This window comes from Cervus elaphus, chromosome 32 (assembly GCF_910594005.1).
Source record: "Cervus elaphus chromosome 32, mCerEla1.1, whole genome shotgun sequence".
Classification (NCBI taxonomy): Eukaryota; Metazoa; Chordata; class Mammalia; order Artiodactyla; family Cervidae; genus Cervus; species Cervus elaphus.
This window is the reverse complement of record NC_057846.1, coordinates 49,371,328-49,399,079: the sequence shown is the minus strand read 5'-3', so window position 1 is coordinate 49,399,079 and position 27,752 is coordinate 49,371,328. Positions and strand designations below refer to the sequence as shown.

General features: G+C 43.0%; 1 protein-coding gene across 1 annotated transcript in view; it reads left to right on the top strand.

The window, feature by feature from the left end:
- The window catches only part of UBE2E2 (ubiquitin conjugating enzyme E2 E2), a 354,523-nt gene that overhangs the window by 14,416 nt on the left and 312,355 nt on the right, over positions 1-27,752 (top strand). The window contains exon 3 of the mRNA XM_043893879.1: positions 2,751-2,801. Coding sequence (XP_043749814.1) covers positions 2,751-2,801 — 51 coding nt within the window. The remainder of the gene's footprint in view (positions 1-2,750; positions 2,802-27,752) is intronic.

The window sequence follows — 27,752 nt, the reverse complement described above, 5'->3', positions numbered from 1 at the left end:
TATATTGTCACCCTGCTTGTTTAACTTATATGCAGAGTGCATGATGAGAAACACTGGGCTGGAGGAAGCACAAGCTGGAATCAAGATTGCCAGGAGAAATATCAGTGACCTCAGATACACAGATGACACCATCCTTATGGCAGAAAGCAAAGATGAACTAAAAAGCCTCTTGATGAAAGTGAAAGAGGAGAGTGAAAAAGTTGGCTTAAAGCTCAACATTCAGAAAACTAAGATCATGGCATCTGGTCCCATCACTTCATGGGAAATAGGAGGGGAAACAGTGGCAACAGAGACTTATTTTTTGGGCTCCAGGATCACTGCAGATGGTGACTACAGCCCTGAAATTAAAAGATGCTTGCTCCTTGGAAGAAAAGCCATGACCAACCTAGACAGCATATTGAAAAACAGAGACGTTACTTTGCCGACAAAGGTCTGTCTAGTCAAAGCTATGATTTTTCCAGTTGTCATGTGTGGATGTGAGAGTTGGACCGCAAAGAAAGCTGAGCGCCGAAGAATTGATGCTTTTGAACTGTGGTGTTGGAGAAGACTCTTGAGAGTCCCTCTGAGTGCAAGGAGATCCAACCAGTCCATCCTAAAGGAGATCAGTCCTGAATATTCATTGGAAGGACTGATGCGGAAGCTGAAACGCCAATATTTTGGCTACCTGATGTGAAGAACTGACTGATTGGAAAAGACCCTGATGATGTGAAAGGTTGAAGGCAGGAGGAGAAGGGGACGACAGAGGATGAGATGGTTGGATGGCATCACTGACTCGATGGACATGAGTTTGAGCAAGCTCTGGGAGTTGGTGGTGGACAGGAAGCCTGATGTGCTTCAGTCCATGGGGTCCAAAGAGTCGGACACGACTGAGTGACTGAACTAGGATCTTAAAGCTACGCAACGAATCATAGCATTTAGGCAAAATGCCTCCTTTTTATCCCTTAATATCTCTTACTGGATTGAAAGTATTTTATGCTTTAGTTTCGTTCCTGTTCCATCTGTGATTTTCTTACAGAGTTGTTTCTCTTGTGGGGTTTGTGACTGTTCTCCTCCCTTGAGTGGTGTATCTTTATTACACCCTATATGCTCTGTGCCCTCTGGAGCGTCTCAACCTGTTTGATTCACAGCATGTACTTTGTCTTCCAGATAGAGTGGAGTTCCTCCGCCAGTGGTGACCACCCCTGTCTCTGTCCTTGGTCCCTTTCTGCCCTCTGTGTGTGTGCCCCGCCGTCACCTGGGGCGCTGACGGGGCGGAGGGGGAGTGTGTGCTCTCAGCTCACTGCCTTTAACCCGGACGTGACGCGTTGTGCCTCACAGTGCCTGTTTTATTTACACTTTTGTGTGGAATCCACAAAGGGTGTTCTCTATCAGATATTTGAGACTTCTCTTGTTTAGTTATGTGCCGTATGTACTTTAAATGCACATGAACACACTATAGAATCTAAGAAGTCTCAGTGGGACAGCTGAATTAATAGGTTTTTTATTTTTGGCTTTAGATTTGTTAGTCTTGGTCTGTGTATTGATGTGAGAATTGGACGGTAAAGAAAGGTGGATAGTAAAGAAGGATGAGCGCTGAAGAGTTGATGCTTTTTGAACTGTGGTGCTGGTGAATACTCTGGAGAGTCCCTTGGACTGCAAGGAGGTCAAACCAGTCAATCATAAAGGAAATCAGTCCTGAATATTCATTGGAAGGACTGATGCTGAAGCTCCAATACTTTGGCCACCTGATGCGAAGAGCCCGCTTATTGGAAAAGACCCTGATGCTGGGAAAGATTGAAGGCTGCAGAGAAGGGGACGACAGAGGATGAGATGGTTGGATGGCATCACTGACTCAATGGACATGAGTTTGACCAAGCTCCGGGAGATAGAGGACAGGGAAGCCTGGTGTGCTGCTGTCTGTGGGGTCGAAAAGAGTCAGACAGGACTTGACCAGTGAACAATAAACACCTGTTTCATAACGTCTTCCCCACCTTGAGTCACACGACTTAGAGAAGTGATAGTTGTATCTGTATCAGACATTTCATTCGGGGAAGGATACTGAAGTGGGTTGCCATTTCCTTTACGGGATTTTCCTAGCCCAGAATGAAATCCACGTCTCCTGCATTGGCAGGTGGCTTCTTTACCACTGAGCCACCAGGGAAGCCCATATAGGGGGTTAGGTGAAGTAAAAAATAAAAGATGAAAATAACACATGAGGGTAAAAACAGGTTTTTAAAATAAAAATTCTTTTTTTCCCCCCTTTGCAGAAGGCATATGTATGCTTAGCGTTAGCAGTGGTTTGAGTTTCCCTGGTGGCTCAGCTGGTATAGAATCCGCCTGCAATGCAGGAGACCCTGGTTCCATTCCTTGGTTGGAAAGATCCCCTGGAGGAGGGAGTGGCCCCCCACTCCAGTATTCTTGCCTGGAGAATCCCATGGACAGAGGAACCTGGGGGCTACAGTCTCTGGGGTTGCAGAGTTACCTGAGTGACTAAGCGCAGCACAGCAGTGGCTTAAAGTTTTGATTTAAGTCGTGCTGTTGGTGAGAGATGGAGGCACAGATAGCGGCCGGTCTCCTCTTTGTAGATGCACTGTGGAAACTGTGGCAGAAATTGCTACTTTGTTGGTACTGTGTATGGTGATTTATACAGTGATAGTATTTCAAATTAAAAGTGCACAAATAGGAAAGATTAGTGTAAAAGTGTAAAATTTAATGGAATATTAAAAGAGTAAAGACATTTTAATGTAACTTTCTTTGTCTTTATTTTCAAGAATTCAGAAGGAACTTGCAGAAATTACGTTGGACCCACCCCCCAACTGTAGGTAAGTACTTAATGGATTTTTATTTGTATCTTTTGCAGAAGGTGTAATCGAACTATTGCTCTGATGTCTCAACTATTGTTGTTGGCGCCTGATTAATTAGTGAAAACATGGTTCTGTTTTGGACTTAAGTGACTGTGAAGACAGTGGTTGTGGTGGTCTCCATGCAGAAATGGAATCTTCATGAATCTGTTTGTAATGGTAGATGGAGTTGCCAAAAAAAGAGTAATGCAATAACAGTAAGATAATGGAATTATAGGGTAACACATACAATGATCTTTTAGTGGAAGAGGTGTTGGAGTTTTAAATGATTTCTTTCATGATAAGAGTAATACTGTGGCTAAAATATTTGCTGTTTGATAATTTATTTAGTTGTTATCTTGCTGAAAATTGATTTTTAGAAGTGCTGGAACATTAAACAGTGTTTCTTCATGGTTTACATTATTTCTTATAGTCCTAGGTTGTGGTGATTGGAGGCGGTGAGGTTAAGTTTGAAACACTCTCTCCATTATGACCACATACCCTCAATCTTCTGGTCGGAGTTTACTGATGGGAAGTTAAAGTGCTTGCTTGGAGTTGATTAATGATATACGTAGAGTAGAAGGAGGGAAGTTAGCTTCTGCTGTATCTTGGATCTGGTACAGTAGTCGGAAGATGGCTGTTTGACTCCTTGGAGATGTGTGTGTTTTGATGTCAGTTCAGTGTTGGAACCAAGCCACTGTGGAGTTTTGTAGTTTAAATGGCAGCGCTGTGCGTCAGAGGCGAGAGGACGGCTTCAGTATTGAGTACATTGTTGGTGTGACTTCTGATTCAGCTGAGCTTATTTTAATATGAAAGCAAAGATAACAGCTCTGGGTATTAATGGAAGTGAAAAACTTGTAGGTGGCTAAATGGCTAATTGACAGCCATTTTTGTGTAGGAAAGATTCTAATAAGACTTAATGTTTGTAGTGAATTTATTGTAGTTCTTTACACGGGAGTCACATATATAAACTTGTAGTAATAATGTTCAAAGAATGTTTCACTCAACTAGAACAAATACTTCTCGGTTAGGAGAAGCTGTTGGGTAGTCAGGCGTTTTTGCCACACTTAGGCTGTGTTGCCTTAGAGCTGTTTCAGATGTCACATCTTTGTTTAAGCTTTGGTGGCCAATTCGTGTAAATGGATTGATTTGTGGAAAAACTTCAGTTTGAATTAAACTCTCTTGTTTCGTAGGGTAGTATTTGTTTTAATGTTTGAATCTTTTTTTTTTTTAAATAAACTGTGTTTACCACATATATTATTCCTGTTACCTTTCTTTACAAACAACTGAAATGGTACAATATGTGAACTTAGTTTATATACTTTGAAAACTTTGTTTAAACTTTGAAAACAGATTATTGGCAAAATAAACTAATTGCTTTGTTTTAATGAGCTTGTTTAGGGCTCATTTTTGATGAATGTAATCCCTGTATAATATGTGATGATTAGAGTTTGCAGTTTTGCTATCAGATATATTATTTCCTGGTACATTGCTCTAATTTAGTTTTGACTTATTACAGATAATAAATTAACTTAGATTAAACCAATATATTATAAATGTACATGGAAACTGAAAATTCTGAGGAAGAAAATTACATAATGTTTATTCCTTAAACTAAAATGGTTAAATCATAGTTCTGTTTAATGTAAAAAAGAAATGTTTTAACTATGGAAATTTGGGGTTTACTTTTTCATTGAGCCTTAGTTAAAGTGTACTGGTTGTGCAAGCAAAATATTTCTAATATTTTTTTCATTTAAAAAATGTAGATGTCACATATAATTAGCTCCTCAGTTTCAAGAAAGAAACCTACTCAGTTGTATTTTTTCCCCCCAGTTTATTGAGATACTGACATATAACATTGCAGAAAGATAGCCTCTTTGGTGGATTTGCTGGCATATGAAACTTCCAGTGTAATCCTTTTAACCATGTGAAGATTGGATAGCTCAGAGTTCTTCAGAACAAGGCCTACGGGTGCAGCTTCTTTGATCCCTAGATAGCTGATGGACTGATCAGGCAGGGACGAAGGTCGTGCCCACCTTCATGCTCCCCTGTTGCAGAGGGTCCTCTGTGCTGCGCTGGTGGAAGTGGGGGTTCCTGCCGCCCCCTGCGGGCCCTGCCCCTCACGTCGACACCCCCTGCGGGCTCTGCCCCTCACGTCGACGGCCATGTGGGCCCTGCCCCTCACGTCGATGCTCACCGCGAGCCCTGCCCCTCACGTCGATGGCCATGCGCTTGCTAAGGGGTTTACCGTAGGCCTTGGATTTTCTGTGGGTGTGTCGGGTTAGAGATGGGACCTCGGAACTTGAGTGCATCTCTTTTGCGATGCCCGCTAAGCGACTCTTGGGTTCATATTACAGGAACCAGCATGTGTTTGTCTTCTACTGTAGTATTGTTGAAGATCTCCCCTGCCCCCTCCAGGTTTTCAACAGACTTAAATCTTTTAAGAGTATGCGCAAAATATTTTGATGATCAGTTAAATTATTTCTTTGTATAGGTAATATCTGCCTATACAGTTTCTGGGTATCTTTTCACTTTTTTGGGTCATTGTTGTCTTTGAGGTAAAAGTGCAGTAATCTTTTTTTCTTTTTAGGCTGGATTAAGTTAATTCTTTTATAACATTAGAATTAATATTTAAAACCAAAACTTTATGATTTATCTAAGAAGAAAGTTTCTATTCACAGAATGGTAGGGTCTGTGGGATCATAGGCATAGGAAAGTGCACATCATCTGGGTGGAATTCGGTTATACACGTCGAGTATTCTCTGTGGATAGTAGAGGTGCTTTGCTGAGTCCCGGTGTGCGGTGAGAATGTAACTGGCCCGTGGCGTTTGAAGGGCTCTCTCCGAGGCCTCTGCAGGGGCCCGCGTGTCAGTCCCGCTCTGAGCTGGAGGTGCTGCTAGTGGCCGCAGCTGCTCACTGCCTCAGTGACCGGCACGCCAGCTTAGCTTCTAGACGACTATGCTGCGGCTTTGGGGACTCTGCAGAGCCGTCACAAATGCAGACTCAAAATCTGTAAATGTGCTGGTGTGCTCATTTCTATTTCCTCGATGTCAGTGGGAAACTGGCAGCTAGCTGGAAAAATTTCTGAATTAAGATACAAGTTTCTGTCATCCTGAGGATAACCTGTGTCTCTGTATTGCACAGAAGCTAGATTCAAATTCTGTTATGGTCTGATGCTGCCCAAATTTATATTAGCTTTATAAGCATGGAAATGACAGAGATCCTTGCTACTTTTTAAAAGTAGAGACTGTGGTAAAATGATTCGCTTGGATTTTGATTTTTGATTTACTATTTGAGCAAATGAAAGGAGAAAATACTTAAGAGGATGTAGTTCAGTTATATTAGCAGTTTTTACTTTTATTGCTATGTTTCAATTATCTACTCGTTGAACATAGACTCTGCTTTATTTTTTAATTGTAACAGCTTTATTGAGATGTAATTTGAAGTGTAAATTTCAGTGACTTTTAGTGTATTCACTGCTTTATATCTGTCACAATCAATTTTGCATTCAGATCACCCCAAAAGATACACCATACCTTTTAGCAATCCTTTCCTATTTCCTCCCAATTTCAGCACCATCCAGCCCTGGGCAACCATCGGTCTACTTTTGTCTCTATAGATTTGCCTTCAGGACATTTTGTACAAATGGAATCATACAATATGTAGTCTTTTGTGACTGGCTTCTTTCATGAAGCATAATGTTTGCAAGATTCATCCATGTTGTAGCATTCATCAGTACTTTATTTTTGTCTCTGAATAATATTCCATTGTGTGGCTATAGTACATCCTATTTATCTGTTCATCAGTTGATGGAAGTTTGGGTTGTTTCCACTTTGTGGTTATTGTGAATAATGCTGCCATGAACATTTGTGTACAAGGTTTTGTGTGGACATTTGTTTTCATTTCTCTTGGGTATAGATAGACCTAGGAGTAGAATTGCTGGGTCAAACACTAACTCTGTTTAACCTTTTGGGGAACTGCCGGACTGTATTCCAGAGTGGCTGCACCATTTTACCTTCCTGACATCAGTGTATCAGAGTTCCAGTTTCTCCACTGCCTTAGCAACTGTTATTGTCTGTTTTTTAATGATGGCCCTCCTTGTTGGTGTGAAGTACTGTGTCACTGTGGTCTGGATATTTCTTACCCTGTTGTATAACAATCTTGATGACTATCTTTTCATATGCTTATTGGACATTTTTCTATCTTGTTTAGAGAAATGTCTATTCAAATTCTTTGACAATTTTTAAGTTGTTTTGTCTTTTTTGTTGTTGAGTTGTAAGTACTATTTATTTATTTTGACTACAAGTCCCATATCAGATATATGGTTTGCAAATATTTTCTTTCATTCTGTGGATAGTGTTTTCACTTTCTTGATAGTTCCTTTTAAAGCATAAAAGTTTTAAATTTTGATGAAGTCCAGTTTATCTATTTTTTTGTTACTTTACACACTTGCTGTTATTTCTGCAAAACCATTGCCTATTCCAAGATTAAGAAGATTTTTGCCTACATTTTTCTAATAAGACTTTTTTAGTTTTAGCTTTTATATTTTGGTGTCTGATCCATTTAGTATATGGTGTGAGCTACAGGTCCAACTTCATGCTTTTCTTGTAGATACCCAGTTATCTCAGCACCACTGCTACAAAGACCCTTTTCCCCAGTGAATTATCTTCATATCCTGTTGAAAAATCAATAGATCATAAAAGTGAAGGTTTATTTCCGAACTCTCAGTATTATTCCATTGATCTATGTCTGTTGTTAGGCCAGTACCACAGTCTTGATTTTTGTTGTTGAGTCACTAAGTCGTGTGTGACTCATTGCAACCCCATGGACTATAGCCCGCCAGGCTCCTCTGTCCATGGGATTTCCCAGGCAGGGATACTGGAGTGGGCTGCCATTTCCATGCCCAGGGGGTCTTCCCAACCCAGAGATGGAACTCGTGTCTCCTGCATTGGCAGGAGATGCTTTACCACTGAGCCCCCTGGAGCTCTGTGGTAAGTTTTGAGTCAGAAACTTTGGTGTGTAAGTCCTGTAACTGATTCACTTTTCACTGTTCTAACTCATTAGTTAAGGCATCATTGGAATGGATGAGACTGGGACTGGGCGTACGCCTTACCACTGTTTCCTCCTCCTGTTGTTGAGAGCCACTGACCAGAGGAGGGTCTGTTTGCCAGACCCTAGTAACTGAGACAGTGTGTGGGGAAAAAGTGTGTGAGTTAATGCTTTCCAAACTCTATCATAGAACAGGAAGGCATTGAGATAGAAACTAGGGATTGTGTCTGTATAGGTGTGATTTCTACAGAGAGCCAACAATGTAAAAATCTGTTGTCGTTAATTATTTTCCTTTTATTGGTCATTATAATATTTCTGCAGCATTTTGTAGCTTTTAAGGGATTTTTATGTATGATGCAGTTTAGTCTTTTTCTGTGAGGCTCCTGGAATTAAGTAACTTGCTCAGGATTGCATGACTAGAAATGGTTGATTTGCATTTAAACCCAGGTTTTCTGATCATTCATCCTTTATTTTTCCAAATGTGTGAGTAGATAGAGAAATACATTAAACATTACATTTGTGGCTAGGTACATGTGGTTTAGTTAAGGAGAAAAAAAAAGAAAAAATCAACATGCAGGGCAATCCAGTATATTGTAGGTACTATGCTTGATTTAAATTTCTGAATTCCATGAAACAATAGTTGGAACACTCTGAAAAGGAATTATTTGAGTAATGTGATTTCTGTGACACTTTTCTGTTGTGTGTGTGTTTGTATGGGTGTATATGTTCGTGTTATGTTGTTACTGGCACTGAGCCAGGTAAAGGATATTTTTTTACATTTGGCAGTTTGCAGTTCTGTGTCTGCACTTTTAATGCCAAATTGTTTTTCCCTGTTCCTCAGCCTGATTCTCCGTCATGTTCCCCTACACCTCAGTATTCACTGAGGGCTTCCTGTGTTAGATCTGTGGTAGGAAAAGTGTAGGTTGCAAGAAGGTAATCAGATGTAGTTCCTAATCCTGTAGATACGGTTAAAACCAACTGAGAGAGAAAACATAAAATGCTTTAGGACCAAGACCAGGGAAATGATGGTGCTGTTGGCAGAGACTGCCGGTATCTGTAGACTGCGGGTCTTAAAAGGGATCTGCTTCCCTCTTTACCCTGTGACCCTAAAGCCGATGGACTTGTGTATTCTTCAGCGTTAGTAATTAGCTGCATTTTTTTTCATTTATTTTTATTAGTTGGAGGCTAATTACAATATTGTTGTGGTTTTTGCCATACATTGACATGAATCAGCCATGGATTTACATGTGTTCCCCATCCTGATAATTAGCTGCATTTTGTAGAAACCTGACCTCTGGTTCTGTTTTATTTTCTTACTCTTTTTCTCCACCTTGTGTCTTCTCAACATTTTGTGCTTTTATACTGTGTAAGTTTTTTTCAAAGCCACCTCAGTCTTTGGAGCAAGGCAGATTATTAGTAAATAAACACTGGATAACTGAAAGGTGATGTGAACACCTTTTTGTTAGCAGAATGCTGGAGTGCCTCTTCTGAGGAGTCAGTCGTGTCCAACTCTTTGTGACCCCGTGGGCTGTAGGCCGCCAAGCTCCTCTGTCCATGGGATTCTCCAGGCAGGAATACTGGAGTGGGTTACCATGCCCTCCTCCAGGGGATCTTCCCAACCCAGGGATCGAACCCAGGTCTCCCACATAGCAGGCGGATTCTTTACCGTCTGAGCCACCAGGGAAGTCCAGGGAAGCAGAATGCTGGAGTGCCTCTTACGAGGAGTCATTAACATTGACAAAATTTAAGTATATGTTGAGGCCCTGTGATGCTGAATTTTTCATATCCATGTCTCCTTTCTTCAGTAGAGATAATAGAAGCATATTTTTCATTCACTCCTTTGAGTTCTGGACTCCATGGCTGCAGTGTTGCGTGGTTTTGCATAGACTCTCCGAGGACAGAAGTCTTTGCTGACATCTGGGTTGCTGGAAGTGCAACCCTGGAGCGCGTGCGGGGGCCTGGGCCGGGGGCCGCGGGGGCGTGGACGGCGCTGCAGCCCTGGGGAGCATGGTCGGCCCGGACCTTCCCCTGGCAGAGCTGTGTCGGGAGCCTCACGCCTGTTTGTATTCTTGCTTCTGTACCTTCTTTGACATTCGTGGTGTGCGCTTTCATTACCACGGACGGTGCACGTGTGCTTCTCTTTTTGCTTCACCTCAAAGCTGACTTTTCACCGGACACAGCCAACACCGCCGCGAGGGGCCCTTGCTGCAGACAGCGCGGTCCAGGCCCAGTCCTTTGCTGCCAGCACCTTTACTTTAAAACTGAGCTTGGGGAAGACGTCACTGTCTCAATAAGACCCCGGAGAGATTCCTTCCTTTCTTACTCCAAGATGTTACTTCTTAGCATCTGCCTTTAACCGTAGATTTTTAAAGTATTTATTTCATAATAAGAGAAAATGTTGAGTGATAGAGTTTTGTGCCCATTATTTGTGACTTCTGATTTTCTTTTTATTTTTTTCTAATCTTTGCTGCTTTAAGAACAGTATAAGAATGTCTGAAAAAAACATGCATTAACTGATCACAAAGGGATTATACTTTATAACAGCAATAGAACATTTTATCACTTATTTTAGTTTGCCTGGTTTTATAACTGGTTATTATTTCAGATTTATTATTTAAGTACTTTTGATAGAAAGTGTCATGTTACTGTCTAGCAGGTAATATTTTAGTTCACATAGCTGTTCTGTCTTTAAGATGTCCTGAAAGCTATTCTTTAGTGTGCCCAAAGCATTTTCTTTACAGTGATTATTACTGTTCATTGGCTTCAATATCTTTTATCAACTAAGCATTATTGCAAATAGCAAGTCAAGCAATATTTATTAGCATTTTTTATTTTAAGAGTAGTTTAAGTTTTGATTTTTTAAATTTAATGTTACCACCGTTAGCTTTCTGACTATGCTTTTTGTAAATGTTCATTTAGAACTGTTTACTTAGAATGTCTGTGTATTTAAGTTAGGGACTTAATAGGATCCTTTAAAGGTATAATGAATTCCATACTTGGGTGAAGTGAAGTGAAGTGAAAGTCGCTCAGTTGTATCCAACTCTTTGCGACCCCATGGACCATACAGTTCATGGAGTTCTCCAGGCCAGAATACTGGAGTGGGTAGCCTTTCCCTTCTCCAGGGGACCTTCCCAACCCAGGGATCAAACTGGGATCTTCCTGCATTCCTGGCAGATTCTTTACCAACTGAGCCGTCAGGGAAGCCCTTATTTGGGTAGAAGCAGCATATTATTCTGGTGGCTCAGCCGTTAGAGCATCTGCCTGTAATGCAGGAGACGCAGGAAACATGGGTTTGATCCCTGGGTCAGGAAGAGCCCCGGAGGAGGAAATGGCAAACTCATTCCAGTATTTTCGCCTGGAGAATACCACGGACAGCGAGCTTGCCAGCCTACAGTCCGTGAGGTCACAAAGAGTCAGACACGACTGAAGCAACCGAGCTCACATGTGCACCGACTCCCTTCTCCCTCTCTGCACGTGAAGAGGAGGCCTGGTAGTGATTCCGAACCTTCCGGGGGAGAAGTGGGCCCTGGTGCCCGGGCCAAGTCCCTGTCTTGCTTCCATCCTCGAGGGGTCCAGCCCCCTGCCTCCCTCAGCCCGCTGCTCTCAGGTCTCCCGATGGTATGACTCCTTAATCTGACCTGCCTAGTTGGGTGAGAGTTCTTTCTTTAATCTCTGTACTTCAAATCTTGGCACTCATCTGACGTTTGGTGGACCGCGCGGGCACGGATGCACTTGCTGTCCTGGGAAGCTGGCATCTCTGGATGCTGCCAGTGTTTGCGGCGGTGTGCCGAGGCCTGTCATTCAGCAGCGTTGTCCCATTTAATCTTCGTGACCCTCCAGGAGGGAGGCAGTGGTTGTGGATGGTGTTATAGGTGGGAAGACAGGCTCAGACAGGTGAGCCCGCTCGTTCAAGGCTGCAGAGCCGACGGCGCAGAACTGGGATTTCAGGCTTTGGAGCCCAGGTGATTGGAGCCTCTGCTGCGCTGCCTGCCTTTTGCGGAGTGGACACAGGAGAGCAGTCTAGAATGGCGCTGACCCGCAGGACTTCCTGGTAGGACGGAAGTGGTCTGCATCTGGCATCCAGCGCAGTAGCTGCTTAGCACTCGAAAGATAGCTAATCTGAGTAAATTAATTTATAATTTGACTAAAATTTAATTTAAATTTAGGTGACCATATGTGACTAGGAGCTACTGTGTCACATAGTGCAGACTTAGAAAAATGAACATTTCTCAAGCTTAAATTTATGCTTTAATGTCAGGTGAGACTAAGCTCGCAGGTCATTTTGAGTTTTTTAAAGGGTACTTACAGTTATGCATTTGTCTTCCCCCACCCTTCCTACCAACCACCATTATTTTCTAAGAGCCAGCGACCGCTAACGTATTTTTTAGAGCATCACACAAAATGCCCTTAATTATGTAAAAGACCCATATAAATGTTAATATTATATAGTATGGCTAAAAGTGTTTTATTTCTTTTTAACAAAGTGAAAGTGACATTGAAAACATTGTTTTTAGTGGACTCAGGATTTTGGAACAGGAAAGCGTGTGGTCTGGCCTCCCTCCAACCAGAGAGAAGCCCGCGCTCGGACAGGGACACGCAGTTTCATGACAAAGCCCACTCCAGCATTCAGTGCTGAGAGTCGATGTGTCGCTGATTTCATCGACAGAATGGATGTGTTTTATACACTTAGAAAATGTAGATACCGTTAATATAAACAAGGAAGGTTGGAAGTCTTCTCTGCGACCAGAAAGGACATTGGAAAGGAACTGGAGTTACCTTGTCTGGGGGAGTGAGGGGGCACCGTGGCTGTGTTTAACTGTTTTCAGAGCCAGGAAACGGAAGAGAGAGTCACCTTACTCCATGGGATGTCAGGGTGTAGAACTAGCACTGCCGTATTAAATTAGAAGGAAACCATTGCCTTCTTGATACAAAGTCTTCATCTTCGTCCAGAGCTGTCCAGAGAAATAATGGACAACTCGGGAGGTAGGTAGTGTGTGCCCCTTCTCTGGAGGAATTAAAAATGACTCTGTTTGCTTCTTTCAGAGGAGTGTTCAGGTCTCAGCTGCACGGTCGTGCTGGTGGACGTGTTTCCCGGCCGCTGGACTCGGCTTTGTCTTCTCCTCTGTGGGTTGCGAGTCAGTTTCTCTCTCTCTCCTTTGCCTTCTTGGAGCCTGTGGTTCATAATTTGTATAGTTTATTGGCCTAGCTGTTTTATTTAAAACAGATAGTTTATTTGTTGTAAGTTCTATATATGAATTAGTAAATGAGGCTTTTATTTGTCTATTTATAACTTTCAAATTTATAAGAAAAGGATGATACATGAAGAATATTTGTGTAGCAGACCTATTCCATTAATTACATGAATTAAATGGGAAATTAATAATTTCCTGTGTCATCTAAGGTGAAAATACAGCATTTAAGAACCGTGGAGTATGGATTATAGATAGTATTTGCAATAATGTGTAAAATGTTTTAAGTAATAAATTCAGGGTAGCCTCCCCAAATATGCAAATATGGGTGTGGTGACTGTCTAAACAAGTGGTAGCTGTCTAATTGATTCTTTCTCCTTTTTCAAATTACATACAAGCCAGATGTGTCTAACTTTAAAGCAAGGAGAAATCGTTGAACAGTTCTTCCCGGTTTTGAGCTTGCCAGAGGTGAGGGTGGGTGGACTGGTCACTGACAGAGAAGTAAAGCTGTGTGTGGTTTCTGACGTCATCACTCTCCATTCTCAGACTCTTCTGTCACTCCCCTGTCTGCCATCGTTTTAGGAAGTAGGGGTTTGCCTGGAGACATGACCAGATTTCGTGTAGCTTTGTAATCAGTCAACTGGGGACTCCTGACAGTGGATTTTGGAGATGGTAAACTTAGGTTGAGCAGATTTTTACTCTTCTGTGTGGAAGGTAGTCAGAGATGGATGTTCAGTTGGACACATAGATGTAAATGCACCCAGTGACCTTCCGTTCCTCCGTGGTCAGACCCCATGAGCTGGGAGGTCCAGCTGGGGAGTTTTGACTAGTCTACAAAGCAGAGATTGAATCTGAGTCAGCACGCTTGCCTAGGTAGGAGATCAGGCAGGCTCACATGGATGTTTGTGTGCTTGCAACATTCACTTCATAGGTGGGCGTAGTCAAGGACTGGCATATTGCTGCCCTGTGGTCTGCTGGAGGCTTGGGAAAGAGGGGGTCTCCTCACACCCTGATCCCTGCAGCTTCAGATAAGTGCTTATTGACATGCACATTGCCGTGTTGTTAAAGAGTAAGAGTTTGTCACAGGGATAAGAATAACCTTCATGTTTGATAAAGCACCCGGCCAGAGATTAACAGGCAAGCCTTTGAATAGGCCCAGAATGGTATCGGTGCCTAGAAACAGCAAAATAAAATTATGTTCTTGAATAAGAGTGTGTAAGGTGCTGTTGTATTCCAAAAATAGCTGTTATTAGGTTAAGTGAGTAATAGAATAAGCTGAGTAGGGTGTATTTTGAAATTAACAGTCGTTTGAGTGCCAAGTTGCTCAGTTGTCTCCGACTCTTTGCCGCCCGGTGGACTGCAGCCCGCCAGGCTCCTCTGTCCACGGGATTCTCCAGGCAAGCATCCTGGAGAGGGTTGCCATGCCTCCTCCAGGAATAGTCGTTTAATGACAAACAGATGTTTTCTAAGAGCCCGTTGTGTGGTCAGCACCGTGCTGGGGCTGCAGTTCGTCCCAACAAGACGCAGGGGTGTGCAGCCCGTGTGGCGCTCGCGCGTTGCTGCGAAGGCAGCCAGGGACGTCGCTGCAGAAATCCAGGCCTGCTCGGGAGGGGGCAGTGGGCAGATGAGCAGCGCGCGGGGCGGGATTCAGTGTGGGGCCTGCCTGTCCTCTGGGCTCGGAAGGCCTTTCTGAGGAGGTGACGTCTAAACCCAGGATGGGAGGGGACGCGGTGTGAGTTCCCGAGGTGAGCGGGCCCCTGGCCGCGGTGGTGTCGCAGAGGTGCCGCTCTGCCTTTGGGGGAGCGGGCGGGGGTCCCTGGGCGCTGAGGAGCCTGCCTGGGATGGGGGGGCCCAAGGTGCGAGTGCAAAGTGAGGCTGGCGAGTTGAGCCGGGTTGGTTCTCATGAGGCTCTGGGCTGGAGGCCGGCTGCTCGTCGCCGGGGAGGCAGGACGGCGTTCTGGACGGGCTGGACTGGGCCGCTTCTTGCAGAAGTGGCGAACTTGGGGGGTGATGGCAGAGGCGGGGATGTGGGAGGCATCGGTTCGGGATTGAGTCTGTTGGGGAGAGGGAGGCGCCTGTTCCTGGGAGGACGGTGGAGGGAGTGGGCTCGGAGGCTTCTTCTGGCCTTGCTAACTGGGAGCGGCTTAGCACGTCCAGGTGGAGACAGGCGGCCAGACATGAGGTGGAGTCCGCGGAGAGCTGGAAATACCAGTTCAAAGTTGTCATCGTAAAGATATTTAAATCCACGGAAGTGGAGGCCTCTGTGTATGGCAAGGGTGTGGGGAAAGAAGGGGACCCAAGGCCAGGCCGTCTGGAACCACGGGTGTGGAGTCGGGAGCTGGCCCGCAGGGAGCCGGGTGCAGGGGGAGGTGTGTGAGGCCGGGGCAGGGGGGGCTCAGTTCCTGGTGGTCCTGGGGGCTTCCCAGTGGTCAGGATGCCACGTCCATTGCCAGGGGCACGGCTTTGGTACTGGGTCCTGGAACTAGGATCCTACAGGTGACTCAGCCATAAGGAAAAAATTAAATTGATGATGAATGAAAATTTTAAGTGAATGAAAAGTGGAGTAACACTGGGCTTCCCTGATGGCTCAGAGGTAAAGAACCCTCCTGCCAGTGCGGGAGACACAGGAGACGCGGGTTCGACCGCTGGGTTGACAGGATCCCCTGCAGAAGAAAATGGTAACCCACTCCAGTATTTTTGCCTGGAAAATTCCATGGACAGAGGAGCCTGGTGGGCTGCAGTCCATGGGATCACAGAAGAGTCTGACAGGACTTAGTGACTAAATAGCAACAATGAAGATTGTAATTACTTTTCCCACCAGGAAAGTAATAAGGGAATAAAGACTATCAAGTTGCATTGAGATTTCCAGAGGAATTCTTTTATAATTTTCCAAGATGATTCGCATCACCTTTTCACGCAGACTCCATAATTGGGCTCAAGAAGGCATGCCTTTTCCCTTTGGGGGTGCAAGGTCCTGCCCATCTGAACGCTGGCCGGTCAGGCTCAGGGACCATTTAATTAGGAAGCCATTGCTGGCGGCCTGTGAGTTTGCATGTGGCTGGCTCCCATGCTCTGGGAGCGCAGAGGGAGCATGGTCAGCACGCCCTGGCCCTCGCTTCCGTCACCGAGAAAGAGCCGTCAGGGCTGCTGTCCGAGGGGATCGGCACGGGCGGCTCCTGGAGCGCGGGTGGCGGAGCCGGCCTCACGACCCTCCCTGTGGGTGTGCGCTGGCCTGGCCGGTGGCCGCCGCTGCCTGCGCCCGGGTGAGCAGGACAGCCGTTCCCGCCCCGGTGCCCGGGCGTGGCCTTTTTCCACGTCTTCTCCCTGGACCTCGGGGCCTCTCTCAGATGTCCCTTCGTTCCCTGCCTCTCCGCCCTCCGCACGCCCGCAGCACACGCTGCGTGGGTCAGAGAGGCAGTGCTGCGCAGCCCTTTCTGCGGCTGGGACTGCCTGAGTTTATAGTCATCCTCTCGGTCCAGTTACGTGGCTTCCCTCCGTTCCCTTACCTGTAAAACGCCATGAGTCTGGGAGGATTGTGTGAGTTGTGTGTGTAAAGGACTCAAGAGTAGGACCCGGCTCATAGGGCTGAGTTGTTAGCTGTTGTGCAGTTATCATTATTTATAAGGGTTTTATGCATTTACTGTCCTCATTTGTTTTGAGGATGGTGAAGACATATGACATGTAATTCACTATCTTCTCAATATGGTATACTGCGTGTAAGAGACACTCAATATTTTTTGCAGTAGTAAATTATTAAGGCAGAGAACTGAATGTTTTGTTTTTGTCTAAAATACTAGGCATACACATGGATGTCTTATGTGTGACCCTGAATGCTTGGTGGTCAGTATCTCTTCTGTACAGTGCAGTTAATAAACAGAATTGTAATGCATTTGTTAAATATGTATATATACACACAATTTTTATAATATGAACCTAAGCTTGGTTTTAAGCACTCATACAGGTTCCTGTGAGGAGAGGGGAAATCTTTTTTTAAGATAAAAATTTTTCAGTGTTTTCCAGTTTGTTTTTTCTCATGATAAGCTCAGCAGCCGTGTCTGTATGACTAAATTCAGTGTACATGAGCAGCTTGGCATTTTAATCACCTCATCTCCAAGGGCTCAGTGCACTGGGGATGTGGAATTCTTAACTTTCAGAGATTAGAATCTTAATTGTTGAAATAAGACTGACTCACTTGAAATAGAGAAAAATATCAAATGGTATACAAAGGAAGTGTGATGTTAATAAAATAGTAAGATAATTCATCTAGCAGTCTTGTTTGTTATTCACCAGAAGCCTTTTGAGCATCTCTTTCTCACTGGATTCAGAACCTCTGAATTTTAGCCCAAGATATGCCACTGAGAAGTTGAACAAGTTCTTATCTTTACTTGGTCTACTTACGCACAGGATGATAAAAAAAAAAAAGATCAAATATGATGATGTGTATGAGCGCTCTTAGAACACTGAAGCATTGTGCAAATATGAAGAGTTGTATAATGTTAAATTGTCAGAGGCAGACCATATGTATGGTGACAGTTAAAAGAAATACCAATGACTGTTGGGATAGTCAGGGTGAACCTTAGGGGTGGGTCTGATTGTCCCCAGAAAGCATCAGGGGAGAGACTGTTTTTAAAAGCCAGTACCCAGGTGGGAGGGGACATGGGTAATGGCTGATTCATGTTGATATTTGGTAGAAACCAACATAATACTGTAAAGCAATTATCTGTCAATTACAAATAAATAAATTTTAAAAAGCCAGCACCTGGGATTGGTGAAGTAGTTGGGAAGAGCACGTTGGGAAATTGTCCAGCTGTGTTTCATTGAACATGGAGTGAACTGCCTGACTGAATTCGTTGAGCAACTGGAATAACCTTTCACATTATCAATCTTCTAAAGTGGATTTTGGATTTTCCTCCTCTCCAAAACAGGATATAACGAGTTTAATATTTTCTTACTCGTTTAGGGCCTTCCTCTGCCGTGCAGGGATTGGTGAAGAGCTGGAGTTAGTGAGGTGTGTCTGGCTTCTACCTCATGCCTTCAGAGGATCTCTGGATACTATCTTTTACTAAATTGACATATGCACCCTTTTGGAGAGTGTAATCCAGTAGTTTAGTGTATTCATGGAGTTGGGCAGCCTCAGCCCTTAGACTACTCCCAGAGTGTTTCCATCACCCACAAGAAACCCGAGTCCCGAGAACCGACATTCCCAATCCTCCTGCCGCCAGGCCTGGCAACCACTGACTGACTTTGTCTGTGGCTTCTCTGCCTCGGACATTTCACCCACATGGGAGCCTACAAGGTGTGGCCTTTTGTGTCTGGCTTCTTTCACTGAAAACATTCAGATTTAGAATAAAAGAATGCTAGTCAAATTGATTGAGTGGAGTTGGAAGGAAATTTAAGAGAGCCCGTGAGAGGAGGAAGGTGAACCAGGAGGAAAAAGGACGAGACCAGAGGAAGTCCAGATTCTCTGAAGTGTCTGTGAGCTTGGCACTGGGCTGAGTTACTGGGCGGTAAAGCAGAGGCGGTTCTGAAAGGTGTGCTGACACTTCCTCCCTGGTTGGTGATAATTGGATTTTGAAGAAAGAAGTAATATCCTCTTAATGTGTAGAAGTGCTAAATGAACCCTTTGGAAAGGAGTTGGAAAATAGATTATGACTACAGTCACCCTTTGATTAGTATGATTTCAGCTTTTATTCCTCTTTTTCTTTTTTTTTTTATTTATTTTTATTAGTTGGAGGCTAATTACTTTACAGTATTGTAGTGGTTTTTGTCATACATTGACATGAATCAGCCATGGTTTTACATGTATTCCCCATCCCGATCCCCGCTCCCACCTCCCTCTCTACCCGCTCCCTCTGGGTCTTCCCAGTGCACCAGGTCCGAGCACTTGTCCCATGCATCCAACCTGGGCTGGTGATCTGTTTCATCCTAGATAATATACATGTTTCGATGCTGTTCTCTCGAAAAATCCCACCCTCGTCTTATTCCTCTTCTAAAGTATAATTCCTGCTTCATCCCAGTTACCATTTCTTGAGGTATATAGGGTTCTTGCCCCATGATGCCAGCCTTATCCTTGGTATATATGTGTGTGTGTGTGTGTGTGTGTGTGTGTGTATAAATTAATGGTAGAGCAACCAGTTAAATTTTTCAAATATTGACTGGGAGAGTAGACATCTCAGTAATTTCCCTTTATACTTTATTGCTTAATATTTAAGGTTAGGATAATTGGCTAAACATCCATATTTTATTAATTGGTGAAAGTGAAAGTCGCTCAGTTGTGTCCAACTCTGCTACCCCATAGACTGTAACCCACCAGGCTCCTCTGTCCATGGAATTCTCCAGGCCAGAAGACTGGAGTGGGTAGCTGTTCCTTTCTCCAGGGGATCTTCCCAACTCAGGGGTCAGACCCGGATCTTCTGCACTGCAGGTAGATTCTTTACCAGCTGAGCCAGCAGGGAAGCCCAAGAATATGGAGTGCCACTCCAGCCTATCCTGTCTCCAGGGAATCTTCCTGACCCAGGAATTGAACCGGGGTCCCCTGCATTGCAAGCAGATTCTTTACTGGCTGAGCCACCAGGGAAGCCCTTATTAATGGATAATTCCCATTTTTCATTTACTTCATTGACAGTCTTACCCCTCCCCATGTCAGTTAACTTAGTGATTCTTACAGGGTTTGACTGTTTGTCTTGTTTTAAAGTTGTGCAAATGCATTAGCCTTTATAACCAAAAAAAATCTTGTTAGGTAAATGGCTAACTTGGGTAATGCTTGAATATGGCAGTGTGTGTAGCTGCATAGCAATATTCTTATTTGACATCAGTACTCAGTTCTGATTGTACCATGTTATCCTTAATAAACAGGCACGATCCAGTTACTTTGTTGAGGGAGGAAACCTGTCATTAAATAGTTTTGTTTCTTTGCTGCACAATAGCACTGTTTACGACGCCGTTAGAAATCTGCAAGGCTCACTGTGTCTGCAGTGAAAGATATGGACAAAGCCCGACAGGGTCTTTGGGCATTTCCACCTCTAAGCATTATACATCTGCTCCAGGGCCAAATTAAGCCTTCTGTATTGTTGAGCTGTGATTATTAAAGCTGACTGGATAGCCTTAGTATTTTCTCCGTTTGCCCACATTCACTTTTCATGTAACCTTTATTGATGGAGCATTACTTGGATATATTAAATGAAGATCAGTAATAGTGAAAATTTATTATATTGATTAGTCAAGTTGATGTTAACAGTTAAGATTTAATCTTGTTTAATTTTTGTTTGGCTGCCTCTAAAATAAGCTCTATCACTTCAATTTTAACCTCTGTGTCTAGCTGCCTGTTCAGCGTTCCATTTGAATATTTCTTAGATACCTCAAAAGAGGAACAGGTCCAAAACTGAACCCCTCTTTTCCAGTCCAAGTCCAGTTCACCCACAGTCTTCATCTCAGTTAACAGCAGCTCACCATTCCAGTTAGCAGAAAACCCTAGAGTCATCCTAGATTTCTCTTCTCTCTCTGTCTACATTCGTCCTGTCCACACATTCTTTTAGCCCTGCCTTCAGAATGAACATACCTAGAGTCTAACCACTGCTCCCTTCCTCGTCGTCCGAGCCATCTCCGTCTCTTGCTTGAATCAATTGCCATGGCTTCCCACCAGCTCTCCCCACTTCTCTCCTCCCGCGCAGTCTGTTCTTGGTACGAGAGAGCAATCCTTTTAAGGTGGAAGTCAGACGCTCTCCTGCTGGGACTCCCATCACAGGGGCCTGTGAAATGGTGGGTGGTCAGGGCCGGCTCCTCTCCCTGACCTCACCGACTCTCGCCTCCTGTGGTCCTTTTGCAGGGGCTCTTTCCTGTCCTTCAGACGGGCCAGGCGTGCGCCCCCGGGGTCTCTGCGAGCCTCTGTCCTTGGCCTGGATGGCTCTTCTTTCAAAAGCTGCCTGACTGGCCCCCTGATCTTCCTTCTTTCTCAGCTGCCGCACGGAGCTGCTCTGACCACGGCCTCAGCTCGCCCAGCCTCCTTCACTCTGTCCGACACTGGCGTCTGTGGTGTGACTGTGATCCCTGCTCTCCCATCAGCGTGTTCGCGTCCTGAAGGCCCTGATGGTTTACGTGTTCAGGAAAGTGTATGTTGTTGGCAGCAGGACATTACTGGTACCCTAGGAGCCGCCCCTGTTTCCCCTTCCGTCACTCTGCTCCCCAAGTCTGATGGCCTTTAACATTGTTTTTAGTTCATTGGAGGTCGTCTCCCACGAATAAAGGTCAGCTGCCGATGAGAGGTTCCTGCGCAGAGCCTTGCCCCTCAGTGAGGCCGGAGTGACACTTGCTCCACCTTGCCTTTTCCGGTGTCTCCTGAGCAGTCCACAGAGCTGAGACGCCCTTTGCAGCACCAAGATTATGTTTAGAGTTTATGGAAGTGCGTTTGCAGTCCTCTTTGCTTATGAATGTAAATGTCATAGGGACAGCAGCCTTCGCCACTTTGCTAGATCTCTGTGATTTAGATGAAGATAATTTTGTTCTGTTGACAGTGTGGAGCACTTTGCAGGTGAACATCAAGGTTAATTGTCATATTGAAAAGTGAAGCAGTACATTCTACATCTTTCTGTTGAGAAAAATGGAATTGTTACCATTAAAGTGATTTTAGGTTAATAAGTTGGTTAATAAAAGCAATTAAAACCTGATTTTCTTACAACTTGCCATAAGTGCTTTGCTTGAAAATAGTTATCACTGAATGGATCTATAAAAATGATCAAATGACTGGTGAAATAAAAAAAAGAGAACTGCAAGGAAAACCTTTAATGGACAGTATTTTGATTTGGGCATTTGGTGAACAAAATTATTCTTCATGTGCTGCACAAGATCCAGTAATATGAACAAACAATTTAATATTATCATTTGTTGAGCACTTATTATGTATTGGTTCTCATGCCTTATTTTTTATGCTTCCAACAGTTTTATAACGGCAGATACTACAATTTCACTTTTCTAAATATGTTTTATTCAATTTCCAAGCCTCAGTTTTCTTATCAGACCTCAAATACTGGGCTCCTTACCCTACATCCTGTTTCCCCTCCCCCAGCTTCTACTCTTTATTTTGTATTTCCTCTGAATTTCCTCTAAAGAGCAGCATATACTCATTTTGAAGTTAATGGCTTTTTTTAAGGAAATAGTTCATTTAATGTTAATTTTAACATCCTTCTCTGGCTCAGCAAAAACATTATTCTGCTGTTCAGGCATAATTATTTTGGCAAGTTTATGGCATCTTTTCAAGCCTTGGTTAGGCTAATTGAACGTCTGAATACTTTTATGGTATTAAAATTTTTTCTGGTTCTCTATAACTGGTGTTTCTTTTTCTTGGCCCTTAAGGCTTTCTTGGAGCTTCCCAGGTGACACTAGCAGCAAAAGAACCCACCTGCCAGTGCAGGAGACGTAAGAGAGTCGAGTTTGATCCCTGGGTCGGGAAGATCCCCTGCAGGAGGAGATGGCCCCCCCAGTCCAGGATCCTTGCCTGGAGAACCCCGTGGACAGAGGAGCCTGGCGGGCCGCGGTCCTGGGGTCACAGAGAGCCGGGCTGAAGCGACTCAGCGCAGCACAGCACGGCTTTCTTCCCGATAGTTCTCTTCAGAATACTTAAGTGTGATAAGATGCAGCAGATTTCCTTCCACCTAATGCCAGTTTAGAGAGTATTTGCGTTTTTATGAAAACTGTGTTGCTCCGGACTTTTCTTTAGACCCGTTTGTTCGTTTTCACTTGCTGGTTTAGACGCCGCTGTGTGTCTGGCGCAGCCCTGACTGCGTTTCCCTGCTCCGGCCAGGCTTTTTCTTTCAACTCGTGCAGTTTTCAATCTCGTTATTCTTGTGTTTATTAAGGGCGATTTCATAGAAAACATATACTCTCAGTTTTATATGGAAAACAAAGTATATTGTTACAGGGAAAAATGTTAAATATGCCTAAGTTTGATTTTTGATTATTTGGAGACATACTTAGGAGAAACTTAAGATGAGTATGCCTTATGCAGAAACTTTAACTAAGAAAGACTAAATGATCTTTAGTAATGGATTCTCACCATATGTTGACAGGTTCATATTTGCATATTTGTATAATCTATCCTGATTTCAGATACTCCTCCTTATTTTCTCTTTATTAAAGACATTTATAAATGAAAATACTCTTTGGGCCTACTTATTATGGTCTAGTAATGTGCTTAGCCAATATTTAAGGCACTGTGGGGATACTCACAAAGGAGGTTAAGATAGTGAAAGATACTGAGATCACAGTTCTATTTACATGAGAATCGAGGGTCCTAAATGAAAAAAAAAAAACCTACTGAGTATTTGCTGTCTGGTAAAAGAGGATATATAACTGGTAGTGATAAATAGTTTATACATTGTTCTGTTTTTAGCTTTGTGGAAATTTTATTTTCTCATATACGTTTTCCCTTTTAACAAGTCACATGACTGTGTAGTCTACTTTCTCAGAATTAGTGTTCATTAGCCTCCTTAATGAAGATTTTTACAGTCAGAGTGGAAGAGGGCCAACTTTTTATTGTTAGTGCACAGCATAATTAACCATACAAGGTTTGTTTATTATAGCCGAGAACTAGAACAATGCTTCAAAGAGGAAAACACACAGAAGATTAGTGAAGAACAGCAGCGTGTGAGGCTGGCCAATTGTAATAATACCTTTAGTGGGTAGTTGGTAAATTTGTAAGCACATGCTTACATTTTCCAGATAATAGGAACTAAAATGTCTGATTTTAATTGCCATTTCTGTTACACGGTTGCAAGGAAATAATGGAAATTTTGCTTGGAGAAATGATTGTATTGGAGAAGTGTTATGTATAGTTTGATTCTGAAAGCCTGAGCTCTTTACAAATGGGCAATGTTACAAAAGTAATGAAATTTGCTCTAAGGCACAGTTTTTTTTTGGGGGGAGCGGTTTCTGATTTTATTGAATTAGACCTAAAGAAAAATGATATATTCCAATAACTAAATAATAATAAATTTGCAATAGATAGTGTGCAGAGAATTTAGGGTTTTGTTCAGCCTACGTTTTCTGGGGAAGTCCTGATTTCAGATACTCCGCCTTATTTTCTCTTTATTAAATACATTTATAAATGAAAATACCCTTTGGGCCTACTTATTATGGTCTAGTAAATGTGCTTAGCCAATATCCCGACAAGGCACTGTGGGGATATATAGAAAGAAAGTTAAGATAGTGAAAGATACTGAGATCACAGTTCTATTTACAGGAGAATGGAGGGTCCTAAATGAAAAAAATAACAAAAAACCCTACAGAGTATTTACTGTCTGGTAACAAAGGAAATATAACTGGTAATGATAAATAGGTTGTACACTGTCCTAAAACAGGTACACGGGAAACCCTGAGTTCTCACATGTGAGTACGCAGAATACCGTGTTCTCCCTCATATAATGCGCATGTCCTCTGTCTCGGGGGTGTCTGCACCCTGTCGTGCTGTTGTGGAGACTGAGTTCCGGAGAGCTTACGTTGTGGAAGCGCACACGAAGCCAGAATTCAGATCCTAACTTTAAATCCCATTTTCTTTCCACTAAACCGGAATAAATGGCTAGATACCCTCAAGGGACAGAATTTCTTCAAACTTGAGTCGGTCGGCACGGTGTTGGATGTCATCAGTGAAATGCTCAGACTGAACTCATCAAAGAAGGAATCGGCTAGGCCTTACCTGGCTCCGGACAGTACCAATCCAGGTGAGGAAGGGACTCTTGATATTCATAATAATAGCATGAGGGATTAAAGTCGTCAGAGTAAGCAAGTAGTTCTGTTCAGAAATAACATATTGCATTAGAAAGGCACTTTATAGTTTTAAAGGACACTTCCATATCTGTTACTTGAGCACCTTAAATAAGCCTTTCATTAGATCTGCCAAATGATTGGTTTTGTTTCCTCTTGAACCTTTCTCAGGTAAAGAAGAACCATGCCTCTTTAAGTCCAGAAATTGTCTTTGCGAATTAACATACATGAATCTTGTTGGGCAGTTATGGATAAATGGATGGCTGAATGAATAAACAAAAGGACAGGACTCAAAAGGAGTAACAAGATGCTTCCAGTTGTTGAAAATAGACAATAAAATATATTTTGAGCATAGACTACCTGGTTATATAATCAGTTAAAAATGAGGCACTTCATGAAATCTTCTGAAACCATAGTGGCATACATCTTCCCCAAGAATTACATGAGAGGGCATGACAGCGTGCCTGGATCATTGCCTGGCGCTTAGGAGCATTCAGTCACTGCTGTTAAGTGAGGAGGTGACCACAGTGGAGACTTTCTAGTCTTACTCCTTTTTCCATTTTTCAAAAAGCCGCTTCCCAAAGAATACAAAAAAAAAAAAAGAATCTTTTAATTGCCGAAATATTATAAAACTAGACTAGTTTTACATGTTATTGTTCTGGTGCTGTGTTATCTTGTTCTTTATTGTCTGATGTTTAAATCAGAAAATAACCTGGTTATGTATTACTTATATCTATGAGTCTATCATCTTTTAGGCAGAGATGTTTGGGCCTGAAGAGGAAGAATTCTTCCAGGGTGTTGGAAAGGCATCTTCACGACAGTGAGTTGAACATAGAGGTTCCTTTGCAAAGGCACTTCCCGTCTCAGCTCTCTCCCAGAAATTAGCTTATAAAACAATTCTGCTGACATTTACTCCTTCTCCCTCCTCTCCCCGCTTTAGGAAGAGAAACAATAACTTGTGAAAAGTCACTAGTAAATTCAGTTTGGTTTTCCATTGTGCCCAAATAGCGACCCTAAAACTGTATGTTGTAAATGTCTCAGTGTTGGATTTAAAAGAATAGTATTGCTGTGCAAAATGTTTGATTAATGTAAAGCTTCAGAAGAGCCCATTGTGTGTGCCAGGCAAGTGTATTTTGTCTCCGGTTCCCAGTTCTTACAGATTTTGTTCTTACTTCTCTCTATTGCAGAAGCATAGATCATGTTGCCGTTGTGTGTGTGTGTGTGTGTGTGTGGTTAAATACATTTTCTTCCATTAGCAGAGCGATCATTGATTGACCTGATATGGCCTGGCCTCACACATTTCTGTAGATGATTCCATTAGGTGACGGCCTTAATGACAGGCATCTGATTCCATTTTTAGACATGGGAATACTCACCAGGCAGTGTGGTCCAAATTGCCACACATCCTCACTGGCGTTCCTCTCACTTTTATAGAAAGGAAAGGAATTTCTGTGGAATTTCCTTGAGACTTCAGCTTAATTTTATACTATAATTCCGGGTTAAGGGGGCCAGGTGAAATTTGAAATTGTTCCTCAGAATCTGAATTCTGTCAGCTAAGTGGAATATTGAAAGTTTAGAACATTCAGCACAAAAACATCTGACCAGTTTCTATATGGAAATCTAAAAAAAAAAAAAAGTGCCACATTAATGGCTAAGTTAGAAACGTTGAAGTTGTATGGCATCCGAACTATTGATGCTTTTAGAATTTTTAGTGCAAACATTGTCTCACATCACTGTGTCTTATTTAACTTTTGTAAATTCAAATGTTCATCCTTAATCTCCCTTGAAGAAAAGAGAGCGTGCTTGGGGGAAGTGTTGTTTAAGGAGACGAGGTGAGCGTGTGGGGCCTCTGCTGCCTCCTCGTCAGCGCACGTGTGTCCCTCGGTGAGAGACGAGAGACGCTCTTTCCTTCATCCGTTCGCAGCAGGACGAGCCGTGAGCCCAGCAGCACGCGAGGAACACGGGCTCTGCCGGCCCAATGGGAGGACGTCACTTTACCGGCTGGTGTAAGGAGGTGGTGGTTGTTTAGTTGCTCAGTTCTGTCTGACTCTCTGTGACCCCATGAACTGTATAGCCCACCAGGCTCCTCTGTCCATGGGATTTTCCAGGCAAGAATACTGGAGTGGGTTGCCATTTCTTTCTGGTTTAAGGAGGTACTCAGAGGTAATTTTTTGACTGTGTGCAATTTTTTCCTTTTATGATGACTTTAGAATCTAATTCTGGAGTAAGGTGTGATTTTGCTGTAATTTTATGTGCATTAAAGATTAACTCTACCAACAGAGCTGAAGCCAAATGGAGGCATTTCAGAACAAATGGTTTTGAAAAATCCTGGACATTCGGTGAGATACTCATAGAGAAATAAGTCTTTAATAAATCTGTTTTCATTAAAGACTGCTTAGTATATTTTCCCTGATGCTAGGAAAGATTGAAGACAGGAGGAGAAGGGGACGACAGAGAATGAGATGGTTGGATGGCATCATCAACTCAAGGGACCTGAGTTTGAGCAAGCTCCAGGAGTTGGTGATGGACAGGGAAGCCTGGCATGCTGCAGTTCCTGGGGTTGCAAAAAGTTGGACATGACTGAGTGACTGAACTGAACTGAGTAGGTTTTCCAACTCCTTAAAACTTTGACCAGAGAGAAAAAGTGGGAAGCAAGAGATTGATTCAGGATAGATATAGATAAATTAGCTACGATTAGGGATTGTAGTGACCTTAACAGTAAATGTCTACGTTAAGTAAAAATCAGACCATTTTAATTAAATCTGGCTTAAGTTAAAACGGCTTCTATAGTAACCTAAAGTTTTAAATATATGTATTCTTTTTTTAATGTAAAGTATCAATTTGTTTTCAGTTTCTAATTATTTTTTCACCAACATAACATTTCTAAACCATTTCAGACTTATGGTTCATATTTATACTTACATCTACAGCCTGTCATGTT